The 22,201-nt window shown below is 32.7% G+C and overlaps 1 protein-coding gene across 1 annotated transcript; it reads left to right on the plus strand.

The window, feature by feature from the left end:
• Window positions 1-18,241: 18,241 nt before the first annotated feature.
• Window positions 18,242-19,946, plus strand: LOC114389213 (major pollen allergen Ole e 1-like). Its single transcript, XM_028349843.1, has 2 exons — window positions 18,242-18,779; window positions 19,228-19,946. The coding sequence occupies exons 1-2, from the start codon at window positions 18,596-18,598 to the stop codon at window positions 19,563-19,565; spliced, it is 522 nt and encodes a 173-aa protein (XP_028205644.1). The 5' UTR covers window positions 18,242-18,595; the 3' UTR covers window positions 19,566-19,946.
• Window positions 19,947-22,201: the final 2,255 nt, after the last annotated feature.

Consider the following 22,201-nt stretch of genomic DNA (forward strand, 5'->3'; position numbering starts at 1 on the left):
TTTTAAAATTGGGGGACAAAATTTATCAAATAAAAATGAGAATTAAAATAATGAATTTTTAAAAGTGAGAGAAGAAATGTCTCAATTAAAAAATAAAAAATAAAAATTACTTATTTGAAAAAATAGGGGTACAGAAATTATATTTTATCCTTTTTAATTAAGATTTAACAATCAAGTAATTTTAATATCTCATCCTATAGTCATTCATTCAATCACTATCTTACAATATTGTTGATTTCAAATTGAATATAAAAATGATTTTGAATTTTTTTTTACAATTATAACAATATCTATGTATATACATATTTTTAAATTATATAATTTCACTAATAAAGTAAGTACATTAATATAGTAAAATTTATGATCAAATAAATTAAACAAAAAAAATAAAACCTATACGTAAAAACTAAAAAATCAATCACATAAATTTGAGGTTTAAGAGCATCTCCAATAATAGATTTCATTTTAAGATTTTAACTATTTTTTTTGGTGGATCTACAATTTCACATTATTCTCAAAATTTCTTTCATTTTTTACTTCAACATTAAATTTCATCTTGTAATCTTAAATCATTTTTTATAAGACCAATAAGAGACTCATCTTCTAATAATATTTTATGTCATCAGTCATTACTCTTTATGGATGTTGTGAGAGAGAAGGGATATGTTTGGAATTATTTCCATCTAGTAGCAAATATTTTGATATGTAATTTATGTGGTAGTAGGGATAATAAAGTCTAACCAAATCTTATGCATGCCAGGAAAAATACATATAAGTGGAAAGAATAATTACTCACATATTAAGATTTGGTATAAGGAGAATATTAACTCGCAAAATTAGAGGGGTATGAGGGAGGATATGGGTACTATAGTATTCCCCCTGCACATCTCATATATAAATATATATATATATATATATATATATATATATATATATTTCTGTCAAAAAATTATTATGTATTTTTTAATTCTATGACTAATAAACACTAATAGAACCCTAATGGTGTGTTTGGATGGAAGGAAAGAAAGAAAACATGAATAATAATGTATTTTCTATTGTTTGGTTGGAGGAAAAAAATAAGAAGAAAAGGGAGAAAAAGATTGACTTGTACAGACAAATATTTTAATTTTTCTTACCTCTCATTTTCTTAATTCTAATTTTAATTTTTTTTCTCCTCTCCCATTTTCTTTTCTTCAATCCAAACAAAGGGTAAATCTAACCCCTAATCCCTATTTCCCTTCACAATTCATGCACTATGGCTGTCATCTCAATGGCTCTTTGAGTGTGATTGTGCGAGTTCGAGACGTTGAGTGCTGACCTCAAGTCATGAATCTATGGTTGTGCTGATAGCCTCTACAACTATGTCTCACTGTGGTTGCGCCTTTGCAACTTCAAGTATAATTATAAGCTAATTAGTTTCACTATATTCTTTTTTGACAGGTCTTGGAGAGTATTGTTACCGCATGATGTCCAAGTGTAATTAGATTGTTTGTTAAGTGATTAGAATTTAGAACATTAACTTTAAGAATTACACGTTGAATTATTATCTTTGTAATGTTATTTATTTATGACTTGAATTTGAACGTATTAGTGTTACGTATGGGTGTTCATAAGTCTAAGTTTACCCGTTACCCAACCCGATTACTTTGGGTTGGATTTTTTATAGTTCGGGTTGAAAACGACCAAATCTAATTAAGACTTGATTATATACAAATTGATCATTGTCTACTCGTGACCCAACCCAACCTGGCCTATAATAATAAAAATAATATTAATAATAATAAAATACAAAATTAGAAAATAGAAAGCCTCTCATCTCACAAACTACTCATATTCAATCTCTCACTCACATATTCACGAAATAGATTAGGGTTTAGGGTTTTTCACTAACACTACCTCTTGTCGCATCAACCCCCACAGTTATGGGTGGAAATAGGCTAGACAATTTGTCAGGGGCCCATGGCTTGGCCTGGTTAAGGTCTGGCTCGGCCTGTCCTATTTATTAAAAATGTGAAATTTGAGTTTTTTAAAAAGTATTTTTAATTAAAAAGTTCAGGTTGTAGGCTTTAAAAAAGTCCACTAAGCCTGAATAATAGGTCTGTCTAAACTAAATACAATTCCTACTTCCACTTATCAGTTACCTCACTTACTGTAATAAAGCCATAAGAGTTACATGGCCTATCAAGGACCTTTCTGCTAGAATCCACGTGGTCCACAAGAGTCACATGGCATGTAAGTTTAGAACTGGTCCATCACTTCCATTCCTACTTCTACATTCCTACAACTTGGATACATTTCTACTTCCTCAATTTCCTTCTTTCAATAATGAATCTGTCTTAGACTCTTGGTCCGTCACATGACTCACGTAGACTTTTAGGCCTTTTATGTATTTAATTAGACCAAGCCTTGCATATAGGCTTCCAGGTCAGGTCAGGCCTTTATGCAGGCAAGGCTCAGGCCTTGATAAATTATTTTTAACAGATAACAAATAAGTCTTAGACTTATTGATAGTGATACGGGCCAGGCTTAGGCCTACCAAAGCCTGACCTATTTTCACCCCTACCCACTGTAGTCATTGAAGTGGTCGACCGTCGTCATAGTTCTTTGTCGTGAAGTTGTTATTCATCTCTATTTCCATGTTGTTGTGCATCTTATGAAAAAAAAAAAGATTCCCTACTATTCGCTGGTAGTATATTGGCTAAACCCATGAGAGCAAGATATCAAATTGATAATAAAAAAATAAAAGTAGTATTAATCAAAAGGGTATGATAATGTTTTTTTTTCTTTTTTTCATTTTTTGCCTGGTATAGATGGAACTTCCTAAGTTCTTATTTGATGATAGCCATGAGGGGAGAAGTGTTGTTTCTGGTTTAGACATGCATATTATATGTAGCTAAAAAAAACTATATGTTCTCTTTTTGCAGCCCTTTAAGGGCATAGATCTCTTCTCTCTCTCTCTTCATTGTTTTGCTGCATTATTTGTTTGGTAATACTGTTTTCATATCATGCTGTGTTGGAAAAAATATCATGCTAGTAGAGTTTGGGTGTGAGAGATTTTCCTTTTTGATTTATGCTGCTGATCAGGTCTTGTTAAAATGTACTAGTAGATGTATATAATTTTTCTCTCCTGAAATTGTAAGATCAAGCAAGTTGTTCAAGAAAGCAATAACATGAATAAACTAGTTAATGTTATGTATATTATAGATAGACACTTTGTCAAGAGACAAGGGAGAAACAGGGCATATATCAAAATAAACGGGGGAATCTTCAGTGCAGGGATCAAATTCGAAGGAGTAAATACGCAATTTGGTTATTTAAAAATGTTACTTCTTGGTTTGGTAATTTCTAGAACTGTAGGTCCCTAAAGTTTTCTGCTATCTATTAACAAATTCACCCCCTTTAAAGTTGCCAAGTTGTTAACAAGTTCATCCCTTTAGGGACAATTGGTTTATATGAAAACTTTCAATGATCAAAGCAACAAAAGTAGCATTTTTCAAGAATCAAATTGTGTATTTTCTTCTTCCCCAAGACTAGCAGACATAAATTTGTTAACTATTACACTTTTACAGAAAAATGAATTGAATTGCTTATTCACTTCTCAATTGATTACAGGAGGAACCTTGCTTATATAGCAGGTTAATAGTAACTACTTGTTGGTTATAAGAAAGCAAACCTAACCAACCTTATAACTACCAGTTTACAGCTTTTTAAAACTTTGAATTATTCCTAACATTCCTCCTTAATTCAAAGTTGCATTTACACAAACAACTCCAATGGAATCTCTTAAACATCTAAATCTTTCTAGCTTCAAAGCCTTAGTGAGTATGTCTGCAAGTTGAACTTCAGTTCTGCAGTGCTCAATCTTCAGCTTTTCATTATTGACTTGCTCTCTTAGGAAGTGAAACTTTGTTTCTATGTGTTTACTTCTTCCATGGGAAGCTGGATGCTTTGCTAAATCAATGGCAGATTTATTGTCTACCAACAGCTTCACCTTTCCTGATTTTTCCAGCTGCAACTCCTTAATCAGGGCATCCAACCACACAGCTTGGCATGCAGCTTCTGAGGCTGCAATATACTCTGCTTCACAGGATGATAGTGCTACCACTGGTTCCTTGGTGGAGGACCAAGAGATTGGTGCTCCTCCATAAAAGAAAATGTATCCTGCAGTGCTTTTCCTATCATTTTTATCCCCACACCAATCAGAATCAGAGTATCCAGTCAATTCTAGTCCTATGTCAGCTCCACCTTTAGGAAATAGAATTCCAAAATTGGTTGTCCCTTGAATATACCTCATAATCCTCTTAGCAGCTAGCAAGTGAGACTGCCTTGGTTCTTGCATAAATCTGCTGATTAGCCCAACACTGAAGTTTAAATCAGGCCTTGTATTGCATAGGTACCTCAAGCACCCAACTATTTTCCTATAGTGAGTGGGGTCAACTGGTTCTTCATCAGTTTCCTTCTCTAACACAAGGCCAACCTCTGCTGGTGTTCTTGCTGGATTGCTCTGCTGCATATTAAATTTCTTCAGTAGGTCTTGTGCATATTTGGACTGATGCATCACTGTACCATATTGAGTCATTATAAACTCCATTCCAAGGAAATAGGGGAGAAGTCCAAGATCACTCATCTCAAATTCATTCATCATTTGATTTTTGAATGCAGTAATCTCTTCCTCACTGCTTCCAGTAATCAAGAGGTCATCAACATATAGACATACAATCAATGTCTCTGATTTGCTGTCCTGCAGACATCTCACATACAATCCATGTTCTGAGGTGCATTTCTTGAAGCCAATCTGTGACAGGAAGCTATTGATTCTCCTATTCCAAGCTCTTGGAGCCTGTTTTAGGCCATACAATGCTTTCTTTAGCTTGTACACTTTGTTTTCTGAACCCTTCACTATAAACCCTTGTGGCTGAAGCACATAAACTTCTTCATCTAATGGACCATTTAGGAAAGCAGATTTAACATCTAGTTGGTGCAGGGACCAGTTAGCATTAGTTGCAATGGCTACAACAAATCTGACAGTTTCAATCCTAGCCACTGGTGCATAGACTTCACCATAATCAATTCCAGCCTTTTGCAGAAAACCTTTTGCTACAAGTCTGGCCTTGTGTTTCACCACTTCCCCCTTTGGGTTAACCTTCACTTTATAAACCCATTTTAGTGCTATAGGCTTCTTGTTTGAAGGAGGATCCACTAATTCCCAGGTCTGATTTTTTTCTATAGAGTCAATCTCCTCCTTTATAGCCCTCACCCACATTTTATTAGTCACTGCTTTGTCAAATTTGATAGGTTCAGCTTCTGCTATGAGTGCAAAATGGACCAATTCTCCTTCTAAGTTGACTTCTGAATCCTGAAACAGCTCATAGTCCCTCAAAGTTATTGGTAGCTGACTTGTCCTTGATGATTTCCTTACACTAGGAACTTGGTTAGTAGTTGGTGCAGCTGGAGGTGTTTCTTCTAACAATATCCTGGACTGACTTTCACTAGAAATTGAATTCCAATTCCAGCTTCTAGTTTCATCACAAATAACATCCCTGCTGATGGATACTTGACCACTTTCTGGATTATACAGCTTGTAGCCTCCAGTTGAGTGATAACCAATTAGGATATGTGGCATGCCCTTATCATCAAGCTTTCTTCTAAGTTGATCAGGAACATGCTTGTAGCATATTGACCCAAAGATCCTCAGGTGTGTAACACTCGGTTTGGCTCCAGTCCATGCTTCCTCTGGTGAAGTATCTATCAATCTCTTAGTGGGAGATCTATTTAATATGTATGCAGCAGTTGATACAGCTTTTCCCCACAAGAAACATGGTAGGTTTTTGCTCTTAAGCATGCATCTCACCATGTTTAGCAGTGTTCTGTTCCTCCTCTCAGCTGTGCCATTGTGTTGAGGTGTGTAAGGTGGTGTGACCTCATGAATTAGCCCCTCACTTTCACAAAATTCCTTGAACTCTTTTGACACATACTCACCCCCATCATCAGTTCTTAGTACCTTAATCATTTTTCCACTTTGCTTTTCAACTAAGCATTTGAATTTCTTAAAGACATCTAGGACTTCATGCTTCCTTTTAATCAAATAAATCCAAACTTTCTTAGTTAAGTCATCAATGAAAGAGATGAAATACCTGCTGCCTCCAGGAGTTTCTGTTTGTATAGGACCACACACATCAGAATGGATGACCCCTAGCTTCTCATTTGCTTTGGTAGGAACAAACTTGCTGAAGTTTCCTCTGGTTTGCTTGCATTCAATGCAGTCTCTGCACACCTCATTAGGGACTACAATATGGGGTAATCCTTCAACCATCTTGTGGCTAGTAAGTAGGTGTAGATCCTTGAAGTTGAGATGACCAAACCTGAGGTGCCACAACCATTCCTCTTTATTTTCAAAGGTTGCAAAGCATTGATGCTTCAAAATATTCATCCCAATCCTAAATGTCCTGTTCTGGGACAAATTTGCTTGGATAACCAGCTTTTGATTTCTATCAAATACCTTAAGGCAATTGTCTTCCATTGTCATAACAAATCCCTATTGCAATAGTTGACCAAGACTCAACAGATTTGTTTTTAGGCCAGGCACATATAGAACCTCCTCAATGACTGTTTCTTTTCCATTTGTGTCTCTGAAAGCCACTCTGCCAATGCCTTCTGTAGTGAGACTACTATCATCTGCAAACCGGACTTTGCTCTTTGATGAGTCATCCAAACTGATGAACCATTCCTTCTTCCCTGTCATATGAGTGGAACATCCAGAATCCAAGTACCAAGAGGTGTCAATGGAGGATTCCTTACTTGTGGTTGCCATGAGCATTACAGCTTCAGAATCTGATCCTTCATCCTGTGCCAGATTTGCCTGATTCTTTGGCTTATTTTTAGCACCTTCTCCTTGCCAACAGTCTCGTGCATAGTGACCAAGTTTTTGACAGTTGTGGCATCTCACTTTCCTCTTATCAAACTTCCATTCCTTGCTGCCATTGGAGCTATCATTTTTCTTCTGTGATTGATCACTTTTCTTTCCTTTAAAGAATTCACTGCCTGCATTATATCCTTGATCTTGGTGTTTCTGATTACTGCATGGCTTATTTCCCTTCCATGGTCCTTTCCCTTTTCCTTTGTAGTTGGATCTTGCTTGAAGTGCCTATTCTTGATTGGATCTTCTCTCATTGATCCTCATTTCATGTGCCTCTAGGGAGTGCTGCAATTCTTCAATCTCCATGTCATCTAAGTTCCTTGACTCTTCAATTGCAACAGCCACATGATCAAATCGTGGTGGCAATGTTCTCAAGATCTTGTCTACCACTAGTTCATCGGGGATCTTGTCGTTACACGACCTCATGGCATTAACCAGTTCTTAAATCCTATCAAAGTAATCTGAAATTGATTCTTTCTCTTCCATGCATAGTAATTCATATTGCCTTCTCAAAGTTTGTAGCTTCACTTTCTTGTTCTTTTCTCCATCACCATATGTTTTCATCAGAATCTCCCATGCTTCCTTAGAGGTAGAGGCCTTCGAGATCTTGTTGAAAATCTTTGAGTTCACACATTGGTAGATGAGAAATCGAGCTTTGCAATCAAGTTTTTGCTTCTGTTTGAAATCCAATTGCTGTTCTTCAGTGGCTTTCCTTCCAGGATCTTCAAACCCAAATGTCACCACTTCAAATACATCTTGGAAGCCAAAGATTGCCAGCATCTTGACCTTCCAATCATCAAACAGTTTTCCATCGAAAACCGGTAAAGATCCTTGAATGATACTGTTTGAGCCAGCCATGTTGCACCTTGATCCTCCTTCACTTTCCTATACACAACTGCTATCTCAGAGGTTCCTCTACCCGCGTTCTTGACTATCAAGAACCCCACTTAGCCACCACAATCACAGATATGATGGTGAAAACAATGAAGAATCACTTACAAATCACAGTTCTCACAAAAAGAATCTCAAGAAGAAGGGTTTCCCTCAGTTTTTTGGTGTCAACAGAAGCTTGCTCTCCCTCTTTCTAATCTTCACAGGTCAGGTTCGTATAAGCTCTAGATACCATGTTAACTATTACACTTTTACAGAAAAATGAATTGAATTGCTTATTCACTTCTCAATTGATTACAGGAGGAACCTTGCTTATATAGCAAGTTAATAGTAACTACTTGTTGGGTATAAGAAAGCAAACCTAACCAACCTTATAACTACCAGTTTACAGCTTTTTAAAACTTTGAATTATTCCTAACAAAATTAGTTATTAGCTATGCTCCAAACTACTAATTGCTAACTGCAAATAGACAACTGATTGATGACATAGCATTCTATGAAAATATCCAAACAAGGTCACATAACGGAAATCCAAAATTCCTAATGTTAGGAAGATCGTTCTCTATTGCTTTTAAGATTTGCTTCAACATCATAGAGTAATTGTTCTTTGTCCATTATATATACATGGGCCCTCAAGAATGATGCAACCTGCCATTAACTCCAGAAACCGTACAAAGAACATGTCAGGTAATTATCAAATATTGTCCCTCCAGTCCTTATTTATTTAGCTCCACTGTGGAAGATCGATGCCACCAAAGGCAGCATGGCCTAATCAGCAAATGAGAGTCAAGAACAATAACAAACACACTTTTTTTACACAACCTTTTCAATCTAGTCTTTATGGCAATAGTTAAGGAATAATGGCATTTATTGAAATCAATTTTAAAAAATTAGAAATTATAGTGAAAATATAGTTATAATATTAAATATCATGCTTTTCATTTACTAAACAATGCTCAACAAAACTGCTATATTTAATGGCTGAAATATATATTTTTTTTATGTGTAAATATTAGTTGTTAATTGTTAATTATTTTAGTGGAAAAATTAAACTCAACATCTTTCTCTCTCTTTCCTTTTTTTACTATCCAACCAATCTTATAAATTCCTGTTAAAATTTATCATAATCTTGTAAGAGACTCATTATATAAAAAATGAAACATAATTTTAATATATTTAACTCAACTCATAAGACTTATTAAGTAAAAAGTGAAATATAATTTAATAAACTTGATTCAACAGATAAAATTGTGATAATAAGTGTTAAGGAGCAGTATTAACAACCTATTGGTGGAGTTGCATAATTTGCATGAAATCATTGATTCTAATGATTGGATAGTCTACATGAAGTCATAGGTTTTACCTCACCGTTGAATAAAAAAAATGAGAACATAAGCAAACTGAATGCTGAAAAGTGGCAGCTAGAAAACAGGATTATCCTACTAAAATATGCAAAACAATGCAATGCAAGCACAGTAGTTGCCAGACTCTGGAACTGATTTATATAATGGCAGTAATCAAAATCTGGAAGTTCTTTACTCTTGGTGGCTGGAGGCAATAAAATCAAGAAGTGTTGAAAAGCTGAACCATCTAATGGTCAGTGAATTGTACATGCCAGCATGGCTCAGCACATGCTTCTCTGCTAAAGGTGTGTACCCAAGGAATGAACTTTCAAGAGGTTGACATACACTCAATTAACCCTGCATCTCTGGGATTGACGAAGTACACACGAAAGTAACTTGGATATTGATTTTCATTGCAGGAAAATATCATCATGACATGACGTGTGCCAACAACATTGTAGGAAAATATCATCATGACATGACGTGTGCCAACAAAAACTAATGAATACAAGAAAAATTGTAACATGTTCTCTGATACATTCTTTGTTATTTGATGAATTAAAATGGGATTCTTCTAAATAATGAGTCTCAGACCCTCATTAGAGTTATATGTATTCTCCAATTCCTTAAACAAATTTACTTTCCAAAATATGTAATGGCATCATACACATGAGAATTAAGACTATTTATTGCATGAATCCTATTTTCAACTACATGCAATTGAAGTCGTTTGACGGCAAGGCCAGTTAAACGAGGGGTATGAAGTCGAATTAGGTAAAACAAGGGTTAATATAAAGAAGTTATAATAAATGAAGGGTGACGTGGGGATATTAAAAATTATAGAGGAGTAGGAAGTATAAAATGGGCTACAAGAAGCAATTGCCCTGTAGTTAAGGCCACATTGTCAATGTCACCAATTGATTGAAGGCATTTGAATCTTGTACCTCCCAGCTTGTATTTTGCACCTCTTATTTTATTTTTGTAGACAAAAACATCCCAAAATAGTTTAAGCACCTTCGTTTCCCATCATGGACGACCTGCATCAACCAACGCAACTCCCTTTGCCACCTCCACCACAAGCGCGAGTAGCGTCACGCTATCATGACACTAATAGATATGGTAATAATCGTGCTTGATGTAGGTGGAAGCATGACCTGTGTAAAGCTTCCCTCGACAAACCCACCATCCAAGATTCTTCGGGAGCTCTCATTGGAGTTAGATCTAAGAAGAATGATGATGATGTGGTTGAAGGGGGTGACAGATCTCAGATGCTAGAGATGGACATTTCTCATGGCATAAAAGATGAACAAGGAAAACAAGGGTTATCACTCTATTTTGGAATAGCTAATTTGGAAGGTAAATTTTATCTTATGAAATAATTATTTTGGAATAATTTTGGACCACTTATTTCTATTTCAAAAGGTAAAAATTATCTTCCGAAATAACTATTCAAGAATATGACACTTTTCTAGAATGACCATTCCGAGATGTGAGTTCCTGGTGAGAGAACTATTTTTGTAACACTCTCTACCCCACACATATATGTACTAATAATAAAAGGAATAAAAATACATAATTAATTAAAAGTTTTAAAACATACTTAAATAAAAGTATTTCAAAAAGGGTAAAAAGGTCACATTCACTTTTTTAAAATCATAATAGAATGTGTCCAAATAAATAATAAAATTATCTCAACTCAAAAAAGGATCGTCCATTCTAAATGAAAAGAGGTCAAACTAATAACGAAAAACATAAAACAACTATACTATTCATGAAATTGTAACATATGAAATAAAACTCTATGTCCCGATGTCACTTTTATCAAAGCATTTCCTGGGCCAAGTCTAAGCCTCTTCATCTCCAGCATGAAACTCATCATATGGTGGCTCACCTAAAATAAAATGGCATTCAGCCCAACACAAACACACACCAGGAGTGAATTATCACATTCGTATATAATAAAACACTAGAGCATATGAAACATATAATACTTAGAGCTGAATTTATATAAACAACATCACTTCACAAAACCACACATATTATTCACACTTATTCAAGTTCACACACTCCAGAAAATAACATCAAAACCCCAATCGTTAACTCAATGAAAGTCAAACATAAGCATTATGTAACAGATACACTAAACTCAAGCCTACATGCAATGTGATATCATTTTTAGTGAAAAACCCTCGTCGGATGCCTAGGAATACATGACAAGTCTCACAATGTGTAAATCAGGTCACTCTCAGTGAGTGAAATCATAGGGAGACCAGTCAATTAAAAAAATAAATAAAAATTACTTATTTGAAAAAATAGGGGTACGGAAATTATATTTGATCCTTTTTAATTAAGATTTAACAATAAAGTAATTTTAATATCTCATCCTATAGTCATTCATTCAATCACTATCTTACAATATTGTTGATTTCAAATTGAATATAAAATAATTTTGAATTTTTTTTTACAATTATAACAATATCTATGTATATACATATTTTTAAATTATATAATTTCGCTAATAAAGTAAGTACATTAATATAGTAAAATTTATGATCAAATAAATTAAACAAAAAAAATAAAACCTATACGTAAAAACTAAAAAATCAATCACATAAATTTGAGGTTTAAGAGCATCTCTAATAATAGATTTCATTTTGAGATTTTAACTATTTTTTTGGTGGATCTACAATTTCATATTATTCTCAAAATTTCTTTCATTTTTTACTTCAACATTAAATTTCATCTTGTGATCTTAAATATTTTTTATAAGACCAATAAGAGACTTATCTTCTAATAATATTTTATGTCAACAGTCATTACTCTCTATGGATGTTGTGAGAGAGAAGGGGTATGTTTGGAATTATTTCCATCTAGTAGCAAATATTTTGATATGTAATTTATGTGGTAGTAGGGATGATAAAGATGATAAAGACACACACACACACACACACACACACACACACACACACACACACACACACACACACACACACACACACACACACACACACACACACACACACACACACACACACACACACACACACACACACACACACACACACACACACACACACACACACACACACACACACACACACACACACACACACACACACACACACACACACACACACACACACACACACACACACACACACACACACACACACACACACACACACATATATATATATATATATATATATACGTCAAAAAATTATTATGTATTTTTTTAATTCTATGACTAATAAACACTAATAGAACCCTAATGGTATGTTTGGATGGAAGGAAAGAAAGAAAACATGAATAATAATGTATTTTCTATTGTTTGGTTGGAGGAAAAAAATAAGAAGAAAAGGGAGAAAAAGATTGACTTGTAGAGACAAATATTTTAATTTTTCTTTTCTCTCATTTTCTTAATTCTAATTTTAATTTTTTTTTCTCCTCTCCCATTTTCTTTTCTTCAATCCAAACGAAGGGTAAATCTAACCCCTCATCCCTATTTCCCTTCACAATCCATGCACTACGGCTGTCATCTCAATGGCTCTTTGAGTGTGATTGTGCGAGTTCGAGACGTTGAGTGCTGACCTCAAGTCATGAATCTATGGTTGTGCATGATAGCCTCTACAACTATGTTTCACTGTGGTTGCGCCTTTGCAACTTCAAGTATAATTATAAGCTAATTAGTTTCACTATAATCTTTTTTGACAGGTCTTGGAGAGTATTGTTACCGCATGATGTCCAAGTGTAATTAGATTGTTTGTTAAGTGATTAGAATTTAGAACATTAACTTTAAGAATTACGTGTTGAATTATTATCTTTGTAATGTTATTTATTTATGACTTGAATTTGAACGTATTAGTGTTATATATGGGTGTTCACAAGTCTAAGTCTACCTGTTACCCAACTCGATTACTTTGGGTTGGATTTTTTTTAGTTCAGGTTGAAAACAACCAAATCTAATTAATTAAGACTTGATTATATACAAATTGATCATTGTCTACCTGTGACCCAACCCAACCTGGCCTATAATAATAAAAATAATATTAATAATAATAAAATACAAAATTAGAAAATAGAAAGCCTCTCATCTCACAAACTACTCATATTCAATCTCTCACTCACATATTCACGAAATAGATTAGGGATTTAGGGTTTTTCACTAACGCTACCTCTTGCCGCACCGGCCCCCACAGTTATGGGTGGAAATAGGCTAGACAATTTATCAGGGGCCCACGGCTTGGCCTGGTTAAGGTCTGGCTCGCCCTGTCCTATTTATTAAAAATGTGAAATTTGAGTTTTTTAAAAAGTATTTTTAATTAAAAAGTTCAGGTTGTAGGCTTTAAAAAAGTCTATTAAGCCTGAATAATGGGTCTATCTAAACTAAATACATTCCTACTTCCACTTATCGGTTACCTCACTTACTGTAATAAAGCCATAAGAGTCACATGGCCTATCAAGGACCTTTCTACTAGAATACATGTGGTCCACAAGAGTCACATGGCATGTAAGTTTAGAACTGGTCCATCACTTCCATTCTTACTTCTACATTCCTACAACCTGGATATATTTCTACTTCCTCAGTTTCCTTCTTTCAATAATGGATCTGTCTTGGACTCTTGGTCTGTCACGTGACTCACGTAGGCTTTTAGGCCTTTTATGTATTTAATTAGACCAGGCCTTGCATATAGGCTTCCAGGTCAGGTCAGGCCTTTATGCAGGCAAGGCTCAGGCCTTGATAAATTATTTTTAACAAATAACAAATAAGGCTTAGGCTTATTGATAGTGATACGGGCCAGGCTTAGGCCTGCCAAAGCCTGACCTAGCATTACCTATTTCCACCCCTACCCACAGTAGTCATTGAAGTGGTCGACCGTCATCATAGTTCTCTGTTGTGAAGTTGTTATTCATTTCTATTTCCATGTTGATGTGCATCTTATTAAAAAAAAAAAGATTCCCTACTATTCGTTGCCAGTATATTGGCTAAACCCATGAGAGCAAGATATCAAATTGATAAAAAAAAGAGTAGTATTAATCAAAGGGGTATGGTAATGGTTTTTTTTTTTCTTTTTTTCATTTTTTGTCTAGTATAGATGGAACTTCCTAAGTTCTTATTGATGATAACCATGAGGAGAAGTGTTGTTTCTGGTTTAGACTTGCATATTATATGTTGCTAAATAATGGAGTAAGATATGTGTGGTTATTTGCCACAAAATTTGTGAAAAAATCTATTTTGTAATGTGATTTTTTAAATGTCTTGACCCGATTGATCTAACCTGTTCATGATTAGGTTGGGTATGATAATAAAATCACTTAAATTTGATTTAATCCAACCCAACCTGATAATTTTTCAATTGAATTGGGTGACGGAATTAGTCAAATCCGACCTAACCTTACCGGTGTACACTCCTAGTGTTATGTTTGCTTGTTTTTAATATAATGTGAGGATGTTTTAATGTTATATTTTCTAAATTTAAGAATTCACTCTTAGATCTATTGGATTAGAATTTCAAAGAATTTTAAAAGATTTTTTATATAAAAAAATTTTATGGTATTCAATTAGGATTTTTAAATGATATAAATAAGTCTTGTGATAAATTAAGACTTTTAGAATTTTTTAAGGAGTGCAACAAAACCTGTGGTATTCAATTAAGATTTTTTATAATTTAAAAAAATCTTTTGGTATAAAAAATATATAAATTTCGATGGATTATTTTTTAAGATGGATTTCATAACTTTTTTGTATAAAACACCTATCAAATAATCTCACCCAAAACTTTGAGATTTTGTTAGACTATTTTCTTTCTTTTTTTATTGATTACTAATTTTTTTTCTCATCATATATACTCTCTTTTATCTTCAATATCCAATGCAAAAGGAGATATTTATTACATTAAAAGAGGTACTGAACAAAAAATAATATTCTTCAAGATATGTGTCATATATGTTTCTCTTATTCTTTTGAAACCAAAAAATGTCAAATGTAGTCCTCCCCTTTTCACTTTTATGTTTGCTTTCTAAATCAAATTCATGTTTATCTTGTGTGCCAAGGCTAATCTTGTTTTTCTTATATTGACTATGCATATCTTTCCATAACTGAGTATCCTTCCTATAAATTTTTCACCCTCACCACTCACTTCTAGTATATGTTTATTATTGCACTTCATTTAAAAATGTCATTGGATTTATCATGAAATAATTGTAGTAATTAAAAAAAATAATAGAAAACCAATAATTTTCAATTTATTTTTCAAATTCAAAAATAAAAATGAGAAGATGTTATTGCAAAAAGGTTAGTATAAGAGGACCTAAAGCTAGAATCAATTTAACTATTAAAGATTAAAAATATTATATTAGTTTTACTTTTTTTTATCCAAACTTTATCATTTCTTATTATTTTTTTCACTAATTCTTATAATTTTAAATGTGTTTTTAAAAATTCATAAAGTCATTTCAAATCTTATAAATCTATAAGGTCATTTCAAATTTTATAAATCTATAAAGTCATTTCAAATCCTTTAAATTCTTATGATATAAATTCATTCAATCCAAACTATCATAAAAGTCTTGTAAAGAAATATGATAAGTTATAGCATTTCTAAATAATCTTTAAAATCCACAAGATTTTTCTATGCTAAAATAATATTTTAAAATCTTAATCCAATACACCTCTTTAATTTATTTGTAATAATTGTTTTGATTAAAAAATTTATTTATTTATTAAATTTATATATAAATAAAATGTGAATCAAAAGTGTAGGTATGTGTATATAGATACTAATCAAGTACAAGGATGAAAATTAAAATTTCTATCCACATAAGTATGGGTCGAATATAATAATTTATTTTTAACGAGATATGAATACAATACTATAGGATTTTACCTAGACGCTGCTCACCATCATCCCTATGTGGAACTAGTTAGTTACCCGCATAGGTTGTGTTAAATATATTTTAAAATTCACATCTTAAATAAAATTATTAAAGGTGTAATAGTTGGCATAATATAAATTATATGGGTGTAATTTAATCATCTCTCATTAAATATTATATTTTTAAATATAATATTATATATATATATATATAATATGATATTTAAATATATAAATTTTCTTATGAATCTATATATCTTAAAAATATATTATAAAACACAAATTAACTATTACAAAATTAAACACCTATATATATAATTTTATACACATTAATTTGTTTTTAAATTTTACTATTCTCTTAAAGTAGTTATAAAATTCGTTAAAAAAAGGTAGTTATAAAATAAATTTTAAATTTTCAAATGCATATTTGGTCTTGATCTCGGGAGGGGAAGGGTGATAATCCACTTGGCTTTAGTTATGTGCAGGATTCTGATGCCTTTTTTCTATCTCGGCTAATGGGTTAGTTTATATTTATATCGGATGAGGTGTTTCTTTTTTCAGTAAATGAGTTATTTTATTAGTTTTGTTAGAAATATTAATGACAGAAATTTAAACTCACAATTTCTCTTTTCACTCTTAAATTTTAATTTTTATTTATCAAATTAATCTTATATCTTTTGATCAGATATTAATATTGATTAACCGAGTTGCTGAATGTTGGGCTTATATTTTGTTCTTAAGGTATCTCTGATACTTACTTCTAATATATATAATTTGTTTGCGGATTTAAAAAATAAAAACTTTAAGGTTTCGGTAAAGTTAAAGCAGGTGAATATTCTATATAAATTGCATGGTAACCAAAAAAATATTTTAATTTATATTTAACTATATATGTAAAAAAAATATTTTTAATACATATTTTTTAAGTAACTAAATTTAAAATTTTAAACGAGATCTAAACAAAAATATTAAGGTTGCATTTAATGTTATTAATTTAATATTTATGTATTAAAATAAGTATTTTTCTCCATATATAGTATTATATATTAAAATGATTAAATATAACATATAATAAGCTTTAATAATGTAAATACACACGTATATAAATATAAATATATATATATATATATATATATATATATATATATATATATATTTGATTTGGTTGATATTGATTTTTATTTAAAAAATTTCAATTTGATACTCGAATCAATTTTTACAAGTTTTAATTGATTTGATTGAAATTCGACTTAATCTAAGAAAAACTTCCATCCAATTTAATCGATTTAATTTAAATTGTTAGATCCGACTAATGAACAGTCTTCCAAGTCGAAAAGATTGACCTCTATTATGTACTAGAAAGAGAAAAGGGAAGCACTATATTACGTATGCAATGTTGCAAAACTCAACGTTTGTACTGTGTAACAATTTAATTTTATCATGGGACCAGTGGCAATTTCACCTATTAATGTCTTCTCTGAAATGACACTTTCCCTGTTCTGAAGTGCACATGAACGACATGAAAATGCTTCTCAATGCCTTATTACCCTTTTATGTCATGTCAGCCATAGTCACATGCACACAAGCAATAGGTATTGGTAAATGAACTCAGTAAATAAGAGTGAGTGATTTAAATGCACTGGACTACACTATAGAACTTGGTCTAGAACCTGCTCTGTGCTTAATGCCTTGCACTAAAAAACGGAATGCTTTGATATGCTTGTACATTGGTCTAGTTATACTTATGTCATATTTGCAAATACATTTTTTTATCAGAAAATATTAATTTATTAAAATATTTTATTTTCTTTTAATCATTCAACTTATTTTATATCTTCTATCTGAAAAGCACATTAAAAATAAAAGAATTACATTTTGAAATGTGAAATTTATAATATGTGTTTGATTCTACCAACAAATTCACGCCAAATATTTAAATTAATGCAGAAGCTAATTTTTGGTGCATCAAGAGGATGTGAAGCCTAATTAAGGCATATCCAAACATGTTAACAATTACTATTAGCTTTAGAAAATCACATCTAACACTATATCTAAAAGGTGAAACCAAACATATTTTTAGTATCACTTTATTAATGAGGCAATAGAGAAAACCGTGACAAGTTACAATCCTTCATTACTACACTACCCTTTTTTTTATTATTTATGTGCATTTTCCCAACCGGTATCTCTATTTAAACACAACCCCATTTCTCAACTTCCCCAATAGGAGCTATCCTGTTCTTCCCCAACAAAAGAATCTGCTTACCCCTTCTCTCTCCTACTCATGAGCTCCATGTTATGCCAAACAACATTCACATGTCTTTGTTTCTTGTGAAAAAAAGAAAAGAAAAGAATATTTCCAACTTTTTGCTTGAAGTTGGTTCTCCACTAACCACTGCCCCTCTTTATCCACACCCCAAAAACAAAACACTCATCATTTTCTTCTACTAGCAGCTAAATGCTAATGCCCTGAAAGCAAAGCAAAACAAAGCAAAAGCTCTAGCTTCTGCTCATCATCATAAAGACACCATTCAGACTCTTCCCTCCATTTTTTTTTAACAAAGTTGGCCATGAATACCATAACCCTCTTGCTTCTTTTTCCCTTTTTTACTCAGTTTTTGGAAGTTGAGCCTGCAAGAACCAAGCTTCCTGGGAAAACCAGGTTCCCCATCTCACAAATCAGTGTTATGGGTTTTGTGTATTGTGATTTCTGCTCCAACAGCAGCTTTTCCAGACACAGCTACTTCTTGCCAGGTGATAACTCTCAAAAACCTCTACTTAGAACGTTAGATGGTGTTTATAAGTTGTAATGTAACTCGTGTTGGAACATTGATTCAAGCTTATTAATTTTTATTGAGAAAAATATTCATATTTAGTGTCCGACAACAATGTCTTGATCAGGATTGTCTAATATTTTTTGAGAGGTGTTCACGATTAGTGTCAGATAATGTCTTGATTAGGATTTGGGATTGCTTAATCTTTGTTGAGAGGTATTCGCATTAATGTCTGAAAATGTCTTTGTCTATAAAGGAGTACACATGTGGGAACCAAAAGAAATTATGTTTGTTGGTACTAATTACTTAATAAAGAACAGAATAAAAAAATTACTAAATAAAGATGCAATTGTTTTCCCTAACATACACACAGAGTTCAAATGGGGTGCATCTTATACTTTTTTATTTTCATAATTATCTCCATGCAGGTGCTGAGGTCAAAGTAGATTGCATGTTCAAAGCACTTTCAGAGAAAACTTCTGAGCAGATTTCACTTTCAGTGAACAGAACTACCAATAAGTATGGGATGTACAAGCTGGAAATCCCTTCAGTGGATGGAGTGAAATGTGCAGAAGATTCTGCAGTTGTGTCTTCTTGCCAAGCAAGCTTAATAGGTAGTTCATCCTCTGCTTGCAATGTTCCTGGCTACAAAACCACTTCTAATGTGATAGCAATCAAAGCAAGAAGAGCCAACCTCTGCATATACAGCTTCAATGCTTTGACTTTCAGACCATCCAAGAGGGACATCACCTTGTGTGGTAATTAAAAGAAGCAGCTTACACAAGTAGGCCTAGTACTTTGGTCACTTGTGTATACATACAAATTCGAAGAAAATAAAATGAAAAAAAAAAACTATATGTTCTCTTTTTGCAGCCCTTTAAGGGCATAGATCTTTTCTCTCTCTCTCTTCATTGTTTTGCTGCATTATTTGTTTGGTAATACTGTTTTCATATCATGCTGTGTTAGAAAAAATATCATGCTAGTAGAGTTTGGGTGTGAGAGATTTTCCTTTTTGATTTATGCTGCTGATCAGGTCTTGTTAAAATGTACTAGTAGATGTATATATTTTTTCTCTCCTGAAATTGTAAGATCAAGCAAGTTGTTCAAGAAAGCAACAACATGAATAAACTAGTTAATGTTATGTATATTATAGATAGACACTTTGTCAAGAGACAAGGGAGAAACAGGGCATATATCAAAATAAACGGGGGAATCTTCAGTGCAGGGATCAAATTCGAAGGAGTAAATACGCAATTTGGTTATTTAAAAATGTTACTTCTTGGTTTGGTAATTTCTAGAACTGTAGGTCCCTAAAGTTTTCTGCTATCTATTAACAAATTCACCCCCTTTAAAGTTGCCAAGTTGTTAGCAAGTTCATCCCTTTAGGGACAATTGGTTTATATGAAAACTTTCAATGATCAAAGCAACAAAAGTAGCATTTTTCAAGAATCAAATTGTGTATTTTCTTCTTCCCCAAGACTAGCAGACATAAATTAGCTATTAGCTATGCTCCAAACTACTAATTGCTAACTGCAAATAGACAACTGATTGATGACATAGCATTCTATGAAAATATCCAAACAAGGTCACATTACGGAAATCCAAAATTCCTAATGTTAGGAAGATCGTTCTCTATTGCTTTTAAGATTTGCTTCAACATCATAGAGTAATTGTTCTTTGTCCATTATATACATGGGCCCTCAAGAATGATGCAACTTGCCATTAACTCCAGAAACCGTACAAAGAACATGTCAGGTAATTATCAAATATTGTCCCTCCAGTCCTTATTTATTTAGCTCCACTGTGGAAGATCGATGCCACCAAAGGCAGCATGGCCTAATCAGCAAATGAGAGTCAAGAACAATAACAAGCACACTTTTTTTACACAACCTTTTCAATCTAGTCTTTATGGCAATAGTTAAGGAATAATGGCATTTATTGAAATCAATTTTAAAAAATTAGAAATTATAGTGAAAATATAGTTATAATATTAAATATCATGCTTTTCATTTACTAAACAATGCTCAACAAAACTGCTATATTTAATGGCTGAAATGTATATTTTTTTATCTGTAAATATTAGTTGTTAATTGTTAATTATTTTAGTGGAAAAATTAAACTCAACATCTTTCTCTCTCTTTCTTTTTTTTACTATCCAACCAATCTTATAAATTCCTGTTAAAATTTATCATAATCTTGTAAGAGACTCATTATATAAAAAATGAAACATAATTTTAATATATTTAACTCAACTCATAAGACTTATTAAGTAAAAAGTGAAATATAATTTAATAAACTTGATTCAACAGATAAAATTGTGATAATAAGTGTTAAGGAGCAGTATTAACAACCTATTGGTGGAGTTGCATAATTTGCATGAAATCATTGATTCTAATGATTGGATAGTCTACATGAAGTCATAGGTTTTACCTCACCGTTGAATAAAAAAAATGAGAACATAAGCAAACTGAATGCTGAAAAGTGGCAGCTAGAAAACAGGATTATCCTACTAAAATATGCAAAACAATGCAATGCAAGCACAGTAGTTGCCAGACTCTGGAACTGATTTATATAATGGCAGTAATCAAAATCTGGAAGTTCTTTACTCTTGGTGGCTGGAGGCAATAAAATCAAGAAGTGTTGAAAAGCTGAACCATCTAATGGTCAGTGAATTGTACATGCCAGCATGGCTCAGCACATGCTTCTCTGCTAAAGGTGTGTACCCAAGGAATGAACTTTCAAGAGGTTGACATACACTCAATTAACCCTGCATCTCTGGGATTGACGAAGTACACACGAAAGTAACTTGGATATTGATTTTCATTGCAGGAAAATATCATCATGACATGACGTGTGCCAACAACATTGTAGGAAAATATCATCATGACATGACGTGTGCCAACAAAACTAATGAATACAAGAAAAATTGTATCATGTTCTCTGATACATTCTTTGTTATTTGATGAATTAAAATGGGATTCTTCTAAATAATGAGTCTCAGACCCTCATTAGAGTTATATGTATTCTTCAATTCCTTAAACAAATTTACTTTCCAAAATATGTAATGGCATCATACACATGAGAATTAAGACTATTTATTGCATGAATCCTATTTTCAACTACATGCAATTGAAGTCGTTTGACGGCAAGGCCAGTTAAACGAGGGGTATGAAGTCGAATTAGGTAAAACAAGGGTTAATATAAAGAAGTTATAATAAATGAAGGGTGACGTGGGGATATTAAAAATTATAGAGGAGTAGGAAGTATAAAATGGGCTACAAGAAGCAATTGCCCTGTAGTTAAGGCCACATTGTCAATGTCACCAATTGATTGAAGGCATTTGAATCTTGTACCTCCCAGCTTGTATTTTGCACCTCTTATTTTATTTTTGTAGACAAAAAC

The sequence above is a fragment of the Glycine soja genome, chromosome 16 (assembly GCF_004193775.1).
Source record: "Glycine soja cultivar W05 chromosome 16, ASM419377v2, whole genome shotgun sequence".
NCBI classification, from domain to species: Eukaryota; Viridiplantae; Streptophyta; class Magnoliopsida; order Fabales; family Fabaceae; genus Glycine; species Glycine soja.